Source organism: Triticum aestivum, chromosome 2D, assembly GCF_018294505.1.
Source record: "Triticum aestivum cultivar Chinese Spring chromosome 2D, IWGSC CS RefSeq v2.1, whole genome shotgun sequence".
NCBI lineage: Eukaryota > Viridiplantae > Streptophyta > Magnoliopsida > Poales > Poaceae > Triticum > Triticum aestivum.
This window is the reverse complement of record NC_057799.1, coordinates 109,338,163-109,347,464: the sequence shown is the minus strand read 5'-3', so window position 1 is coordinate 109,347,464 and position 9,302 is coordinate 109,338,163. Positions and strand designations below refer to the sequence as shown.

The 9,302-nt window shown below is 50.3% G+C and overlaps 1 protein-coding gene across 1 annotated transcript; it reads right to left on the bottom strand.

The window, feature by feature from the left end:
* Positions 1–971: 971 nt before the first annotated feature.
* On the bottom strand, positions 972–1,687 carry LOC123048955 (protein RALF-like 33). The gene has a single exon (XM_044471966.1). It carries the CDS (start codon positions 1,561–1,563, stop codon positions 1,189–1,191), a length of 375 nt encoding a protein of 124 aa, XP_044327901.1. The 5' UTR covers positions 1,564–1,687; the 3' UTR covers positions 972–1,188.
* Positions 1,688–9,302: the final 7,615 nt, after the last annotated feature.

Below are 9,302 nucleotides of genomic sequence, written 5' to 3'. Positions count from 1 at the left end.
ATGGTCCGTCTCCTTGCAGGAGCGCAGCTTCCTTTTGCCGTTTTATTTTTATGTCTTGGCAGACAAGTTTTTGATTTCTTGTCCGGTAAGTATACGAATTAGAAACCGAGTCGGTTTGGGATTGTGGTCGCGACACAATACCGCCTCTGGTCCTAATATATATACAGCTACCGGCTGCGGCCAGAGACACACCGAAAAACACCTAGGGTTTTGCCTCATCTCACAACTTGCGCCGCCATCGTAGTCTACTCCATCCCAAACGCCGGCGTGCATCGGCGCGTGGGAGAGCAGGTCTCCGGAACCGTTCGTCTTTGCGATCCTGCACCGGGAGAGGACGAATTAGGTTTTTGGGAAGCGCTGTGCGCGACTGCTCAAATTCGTCATCACGGGTCGTCTTCCGTCCAAGTCGGGCGGTGCTACTCATCGTCGTATTCATCGCCGTCAGCAGCAGATCGTCGCCAACATCGTCATCAACACTGTCGCACCCATAATAGCTAACGATCAGTACGTCCAACATCCTCTGTTCATGTCTGTTTCTACAGCTATTGTTACGTGTTTGCTGCTGTTATGCATGTCTTGCTGTTCTTCTAGTTTGCTAGATTATTGCATGCTAGTATCTCTTCTAGTCATGGATTATTTACTGGAATTAATCATGAACTTGCCTAATATTCCAACACTCATCATCACTAAAAATAATAATAGCAGTCGTTAAATTCGTTGGATCAATGATGTATAGCAGCACAAACGCATACAATTAGGTGCCATGGGAAGAGAGAGCGAAATTGTGCCCCAAGGCTAGAGCGTGATCGTATTAAACTGTCCCTTTCCATCAATGCTCACGTTCATTGTCTTCTTTAAAGTCCACGACTCGGGAAGCTCCACGCAATTGTTATCAAGGAAGATGATAAACTCATTGAGGACGATAATTGGGGTTAATGTGAAGCTAAGTGTTTGGTGCAGTAGTCTCGTGATGACAAAAAGGACAAGCCATGAGACATAAGTAACTTGTAAATTTGTACAGTCAGCTTCATTTATTTATAATCATTCGTATGTAGCAATGCACGGGCGTTCTACAAGTACAATTAGTAATTAGGTGATCGCACGGCCACACACCTCCTCGCCGCTCCGTGCGTACGCATCGATCAGTGCCGTACGTGCGCAAGATCCACCAGGCCTACGGACGACGGATCAGTTCATGTTGCGCGCGCAGTGCGTGATGGCGGAGCAGCCGCGCGTGTAGGGGTTGGCCTGCTGCATGGACCCGCAGTTGATGTAGTAGGACGCCCCGCGCTTGTCGCAGGGGATCTGGTCGGCGCGCAGCGCCGCGTAGCTGATGTACCTGGCCGTCGACTTCCGCACCAGCGACCGGCGCAGGGCCTCACCGGCGCCCGTCACCATCTCCTCGTCCTCGTCCACGCCGCACTCCCCGATGACCCCGTCGCAGGCCGCCGCGCGCGACAGCAGCATGGAGGCCAGCTCGCCCGCGGAGGCCGGGGACGGCAGGCAGGCGACCGCCGCGGCGGCCGCCAGGAGCGCGAGCAAGGCCACGCCGAGCCTTGCCATGTCAGTCTTCTGTCCGGTAGCTGGTTTCTTGCGGGTTTGAGTCGGTCGGTTTGTCGGTCTGAAGCTAGGGTAGATCCCTCCCTGCCTTCTTCTCTCTTTGAAGGGAGTGGGAGGAGGGGGAGATGGAGAGGAGATGCGGGGGAAGGGGGTTTGGAGAGGGAGCAGGACGGCCGCACGTCGGCTTGGCCAGTGCCGCCGCGCGTTGCGGCCTCCGCCTCGGCGCCCAGCAAGATCGAAACCATCATACGCGCCATTATGTGCTAATTTTAGGTGCTAGGAAGACCCATGTTTTACGGTGTCCACTAACCACTAGTACGTGACATGTGGACACCTTCTGAGGTGCCCGTTTCGAGCGTCCTCTCCCATCTCCGACTACGCCGCCACGAGGCCATCTCCCAGCCTCGCCGCGGCGCTTCCCTCTGTCCGCCTCCACCAGACCACGGCCGCGCTGCTCCCCTCCGCCGGCCTCCACCTGGAAAGAGGCAACTGAAGACACGGCCGTTGAAGAAAGAGACGAGGCTGCAAATGATATGAACTCTGCTTCTGATCCGCAACCTGTTTATGCCTGATGTAACTCTATGATGGCCGCAGCAGTTTTCCACATTGCTAGTACGTACTTGGGTTACCTGAGAATTCCATGTGTATTATGGATCCTAAGTTTAATTTGCATATGGATCCAGGCCCGTTTGATCTAATTCGGACGAGCAGTGGCAACAAATGGCCAGACACAGAATTTACCAGTACTGAATTTGAAATTGTAGTTCAAGGATTCCAGACACGCAACTCCAGAAATTCCACTCCAATCTTGAGCATACTGGAAACCTTGATTCTACGCCATTTGCCAACGCAGAGCCAATATGCAGACAATACTACATACAGTAATACTCCTATATAAGAATGCAGAATCCCCGTCAGTAGACTGAATGTAAATTCAACAACAGTCTCATCATATGCCAGTTGGACCGGTTAACTCCACAGGGCTTCACAATGATAAACCTAGTTTATTTCGGAATACTTGAACCCATACTTCTTAAAATACTCTCGAAATCCATACACGCTCTGGTCAGGGTCATAGTTGAAGTGCACATGAGGAAATAACATCACATCAGGGCAAATTTGACAATTTTGACCTGGAAACGAAATAAATTCACAGAATGAACTGGGTGCGAAACTATTTCACACCCCTAACCCTTTTGTGTAGCGCCCGCCACGCCGGCGCCACACCCTACGGTGCAGCGCCTAGCTCCGGGGCGTTGCACCTCTGTCCACCGTGGCAGCCCATGGGCCCGCATCCAGCAGTGCAACGCCTCCGAGCTAGGCGATGCACCTGTAATGTGCAGCGCCTAGCCGCTAGGCGCTACACGTGTAATGTGCAGCGGCTAGGCGCTGCACTGTGACTTATCTGCAAACGCGCCAGCCCTCTCCTCCCCCACCCTCCCCATTGGCAGTTACAGAAAAACAGGGCGGCGGCCATCTGCACTCCCCCTCTCAATCCCCTCTCCCAAATCCTTCCGATCCGACGATTTGGTCCGTGCATTTCTTCACCAATCCATCGTAGAAGGTACTCTCCTCCGATCCCCTTCTTTCTATCCATAGAAAATATTATATTTTGAAGATTTGGGGAACCCTTGTTTGAATCTTGCATGTATTAGATTTGGGCAACTTTTGTTTGAATCTTGCATATATTAGATTTGGGGAACCCTTGTTAGATTAGAATGTGGTTTGGATAGATAGGTTGACATGTTATTTATATAGTTTGGATACATAGATTGACATGTTATTTCTATGGAGAAGTTATTTGTATGAAGTAGGCCTAGTTTAGTTTATTTGTACTAAAATTATACTCGTATTGAGAAAAATGCTTTGGATACATATGCTTTGAATCTTGCATGTAGTAGGCCTACTTTAGTTTTTTTGAATTGAAAAGATAATCGTGTTGACAAGAATGCTTTGTTGAAATTGTTAGGATGGTTTGGCTTCTCGATGATCATTGGGACAAACAACACCGGTCGTACGCTATGTCGGTGCAGCAGCGGGTAATACTGAAAGTGGCCGGTGTTATGAATTTCGTATGTTTTTTCAAACACAAATGCCCCATATGTAATGTTATGATTTGTTTGTTTGTAGGAGCTTGCACCTCTGAAGCTTCGGTCTCACGGGATCAGCCTTGGAGGGATGCGCTATGATGAGCGGTACACACCTTATGTTAGGGAGGCAGGACTTCTCCCTTTCATTGAGTTGGTCTGCCGGTCGACGCCACCCAACAATGCTGCAGCACTCACCGCGCTTATTGATCATTGGAGGCCGGAGACACACACTTTCCATCTTCGGACCGGGGAGATGACCATGACGCTGCAGGATATTGCTATGATCACCGGTCTTCCTATCGATGGCAATCCTTTATGTATGAACACCGATTCTGAAGGGTGGCGCGCGCAGATGCAAGCCCTTATCGGTATGGTTCCTCCGGAGCCTCGGGAGCCAGAAAGGGAACATAAGAAGAAGGAAAGAGTCGCAGCGGGCGCTACTTTCACGTGGATATCATCGAACTTCGCTCATTGCCCCGATGATGCTAATGAGGACATGGTGAAGACATATGCTCGTGTCTACATGTGGTACGTGATATCGAGGACAATGTTTGCTGATGGCACAGGCAAGAATGCTCCATGGATGTGGCTGAAGGCGTTGACCGTCTTCGATAGCAAATGGAGTTGGGGTTCGGCGACACTAGCTTACTTGTATCGACAGGTATGAAGTTGTTTCCTTTTCACTTCATTGATACATTATCAATGCGCTCTTGCGGCAAATTTGACCATGTTCTTTTTTATGTGCAGTTGGACGATGCCAGTTGTAGGCACACTGGAGGTATTGGTGGTTGTCTGCTCGCACTTTCCATATGGAGCTGGGAGCGTTTGCCGGTTGGACGACCTAAGACCGTGAAGTACGAGGATTGGGACGATAAAGACGACCCACTACGGCTACCCACTTGGGCTTACAAGTGGGATGTGTTAAATGAGACGACGGATGATCCCTCGGTAATGTACAAGTTGTACAAGAGCGAGCTGGACGCGATCACGCCTGAGCAGGTGAACCGACCTTGCATAAGTGATTATCATGCTTGTATCTTCACTCGATATCAATTTTGCATTCAATCCCATTTTGCAGGTGGAATGGGAGCCGTATGGAAAAGGAGAGAGTTTTGGTAACCCTATAGAGTTCAGGCTTAATCCGATGTGCATTGGGGATAGGGATCTCTGGCATATGCGGTGCCCACTGATATGCAACTGGGCGGTTGAGCTTCACCTGCCACATCGGGTGTTCCGCCAGTTTGGTTTGTTCCAGCCACACCCGCCGGAGTGGGAGGACACGGACAAGTTGCTACACGCGTAAGATATAATTAACCTTGAGCACTTAGCAGCTTCTCGACGGTTTCGATGATGCTAATATTCTGTTTCTAACTTGCAGGTTGGATAGGAAAAAGCAGCGGAAGATCAAGGATTGGGCCAGCCATCACAGGAAGTATGTCGTGCAGTTTGCTCTTAGTGTGGAGCAAGCAAGGGCTGGAAAACGAGCCCAGCTTCGTGAGCACTGCCCGATCGCGTTCAACAACTATCTCGCATGGTTTCTTGCAAGTACCCGCGTGGAGGTATGCCAGCCGGCGTATGCTGAGGAGATTCTGGAAGAACCCACCGTTTTTGATGAGGTAGCCCAGCACCAGTACAACGCATTAGTCAGGAAAGGCAACTCGGTGATCCCTTCAGCTCCAATGATGAACTTTGTGGTTAGCCCTTTTTGCTTTTCCATTCGCACTTTTCACATCTTCGCTTGCCTAACACTTTGATAGCGTTTCTGTTCATAGCGTGCCCAGATCAAGAAAGCAGCTGACGAGACCGAGACTATTCTGGAAACAACCCCGGCTGGCAAAAGCGATGGGGAAGGTGCACTTCGAGAATTCATTAAGGTTCACATCTCCTTCAAACTAGCACTTAACATTTGTTGGTACGTTCCATGTCTCATTCACTTGTACATGTTGCAGCGCCAGGGCCAAAAGTTAAGGCGGCTATCAAACCTTTTCGGTTGTCGTGACCCCGAGTATGTATCACCAGAACGGTCTAGGTCGGCGACACCATCAGATCCCGCTTCGGGGCAGAGCCATGGTGAACCTTTCGAGGATGAGGATGTGGGTGTGGTCACCCAAGAGGTATGTCATGACGATATATATCCATTTGTTGATGCATTGCTAACTATATCCTCACACACGGTCTTTCCATATCTTTTGTTGATGCATAGGTTGCTGATGATATGACCTTGGGGACGTACCGGGCTCGGTCTGCATACGAGTTGAAGCCTAGGAGGGGAATCAACAAGTACACACCTGAAGACTTCACCCAAAGAGGCAAAAGGACGGTCGGCACCTCGCGGATGGCGGCTTTGGATGACTATTTGGATGACGATGTCGAACCGGAGGCGGAGCCGGAGCCGGAGCGGGTTCCTCTTCCTAGGAAGGTGAAGAAGATAAGCGTCAAGAGGGGGGGAGGACCCAGCAAGCGTGGAAAGCACTAGTCATCTTAGTTTTTTTATAATGTTGAACTTCGAGTGCGATTTGTTATGTCGTTGAACTTGGAGTGGTCGTACCTTTTATGTCGTTGAACTTGGAGTGGTGGTAGCTCTATGGTAAACTGGAACTTATTGTGATGGTCCTTTCTAAGAAATGATGTCTTTTGTGAACCCTTTTTGAACCTGAATGTTTGTTATACTAATTGTTGAACTGTGGCTGAAAAAGACCCAGTAGAGGGGGGGAGGAGGCACAGTAGGTAGGCCTCAAGTTTCAGGCAAAAAAATTGCTAAGTGTTTGTGCAGCGCCCAGCACGGAGGCGCCACACTCTACAGTGCAACGCCTGCGAGCTAGGCGTTGCACTGTAGAGTGTGGCGCCTCCGTGCTAGGCGCTGCATATGTCTGTAACTAGCCATACTTCTGTTGCTTTCTGGATAGCTACAGACATATGCAGCGCCTAGCTTGGAGGCGCCGCACTCTACAGTGCAACGCCTAGCACGCAGGCGCTGCACTATAGAGTGTGGCGCCTCCGTGCTAGGCGCTGCATATGTCTGTAACTAGCCATACTTCTGTTGCTTTTCTGGATAGCTACAGACATGTGCAGCGCCTAGCTTGGAGGCGCCGCACTCTACAGTGCAACGCCTAGCACGCAGGCGCTGCACTATAGAGTGTGGCGCCTCCAAGCTAGGCGCTGCATATGTCTGTAACTAGCCATACTTCTGTTGCTTTTCTGGATAGCTACAGACATGTGCAGCGCCTAGCTTGGAGGCGCCGCACTCTACAGTGCAACGCCTAGCACGCAGGCGCTGCACTATAGAGTGTGGCGCCTCCAAGCTAGGCGCTGCACATGTCTGTAACTAGCCATACTTCTGTTGCTTGCTGGATAGCTACAGACATGTGCAGCGCCTAGCTTGGAGGCGCCGCACTCTACAGTGCAACGCCTAGCTCGCAGGCGCTGCACTATAGAGTGTGGCGCCTCCGAGCTAGGCGCTGCACATGTCTGTAGCTATCCAGAGTGCAACAGAAGGTATGCCTCCAGTTTCAGGCAAAAATTTCGCTAAGTGTTTGTGCAGCGCCTAGCACGGAGGCGCCGCACTATACAGTGCAGCGCCTAGCCCCCAGGCGCTGCACTGTACAGTGTGGCGCCTCCTAGCTAGGCGCTGCACTGGTCTGTAGCTATGCAGCCAGAACAGAAGGTACTTTACAGTTTGAGGCACTTGGACTTGGACTTAGTGAATTTTTTAGCTATCCAGAGAGCCACAGCAGCTAGGCGCCACATGGTAGATTGCAGCGCCCAAGTACTTCACGACACATAGTAGTTCATAACACATAGTACTTCACGACACATAGTAGTTCTTACAACCAAATCAAGGAGGAGACATAGTAGTTCACCGCACATAGTAGTTCACACAACCAAATCGAGGAGGAGACATAGTAGTTCACGGCACATAGTAGTTCACAACCAAATCACATTGGAGACATAGTAGTTCACAACCAAATCGAAGAGGAGACATAGCTCTATTGCGTAGAGCAAGGCCCCTTTCCCTTCTTCTTCTTCCTCTCTTCTTCCTCTTCCTCCTCCCTTTTTCTTATGAGGTGAGCCTCCTTAACCACCCTCTCCATGAATATCTGATTGTCCCTCTCTTCTTTTTCAGCTGCAATTGCCCAAAGCTTCATGGTTCTTTCTTCAAAATCCTGTTGACGCTTCTTCTGTGCCTCCTCAACTTTCCTCATCAACGCTTGCTCCCTAGCGCGCATCGCATTTGCCGCACTCTGTTTTCGCTTCCTCTCCTTCTCAAGCTCCTCTTCCTTCTTCTTCTTTAGCTTGGCTGCATCCTCCTCTCTAAGCTTCTTCGCAGCCTTCTCCCACCATCCGGCCATCTCATCTTCGCCATCCTCCTTCATCGTTGGTTTGTTGGGTTGGGAAGCCGCCATACCTACAATGAGTGGAACATAATGGTTAGTAAGGACAATAAGAACAAATGGAAGCACATATGAAAAAGAAGAACATATGAAAAAACAAGAACATATGATACATTATAGTTAGTGAGGAACATACGGAAACGGTCCATCTAGGTATCCAAACATTCCTCTATAACGAACTTGCGCTTGTCCATCACCACGGCCAAGTCCACCACCAAGGCCAAGACCATCACCAAGGCCGAGACCATCACCACGGCCATTACCACCACGTCGAGCTCTTCCACCACCACGGCCGAGACCACCACCACCACCTCTACCACCACCACGGCCTCTTGTAAGTCCAAGTTGCCGACCTCTTTGTTGCCTAGATCCTCTTTGGCTAACACTTGGTTGGCTAGGCACTTGTTGGCTACCACTTGGTTGCCTTGGCACTTGTTGGCTACCACTAGGTTGGCTAACACTTGGTTGGCTAGGCACTTGTTGGCTACCACTTGGTTGCCTTGGCACTTGTTGGCTACCACTTGGTTGCCTTGGCACTTGTTGGCTACCACTAGGTTCGCTACCACTAGGTTGGCTACCACTTGGTTGGCTCCCTTGTGTAGCTCCATGTTGGCTTGTGCTTGCATCATTTTTCTTGGACCTTTTCCTTGGTTTGGTACATTTTCTTTTGTTGTGGCCATGACCTTTGCACTCCCCACAACGGGAGCTCTCACGAGGCTCTTGGAATTGGTCGTTGCCCGCTTCGCGGCGCCCACCATGGCCCCATCCGTCCATGTCGCCTCTAAGACGCTTTGTCTTACGTCTACCCCGTTTAACAACCTTCAACTCCGGATCCGGCCATAGTTGAACTCCATGATACTCCGGCCATTGTGATTGGTCAAAGTATGGGTGAAAGCGGGGAGCCCATGTTTTCTTGACCGTCATGATTGAGAACTTCGACTCCCTCACGGTGCGTAGGTGATTGATGTCCACATTCCTAACGCGGCCGGCGGCATACAAATGTGAGCATGGGAGATGAAGCAACAATGGCCTCCCGCAAGTGCAATCACATTGTGTTAACGACACCTTGAAAGCCCGACCTCCATGTTGCCGGCCATCATTTGTGGTTCCTCCTGGCTCTTTCACTTCGTACTTCCACTCTTCATTGTCATATAATATAGCTTCTTCTGAGTCCGCCTTCCGTGATTGAAATAGCAACCATTCATCAACTTTGGGTGGGAACTTGTACTTGTACTTCCGTGGGTTCTCACCCGCTATCTGT

Excerpts from the sequence above, each read along its gene's own strand:
- LOC123048955 (XM_044471966.1), bottom strand. The coding sequence starts at position 1,563 with ATGGCAAGGCTCGGCGTGGCCTTGCTCGCGCTCCTGGCGGCCGCCGCG.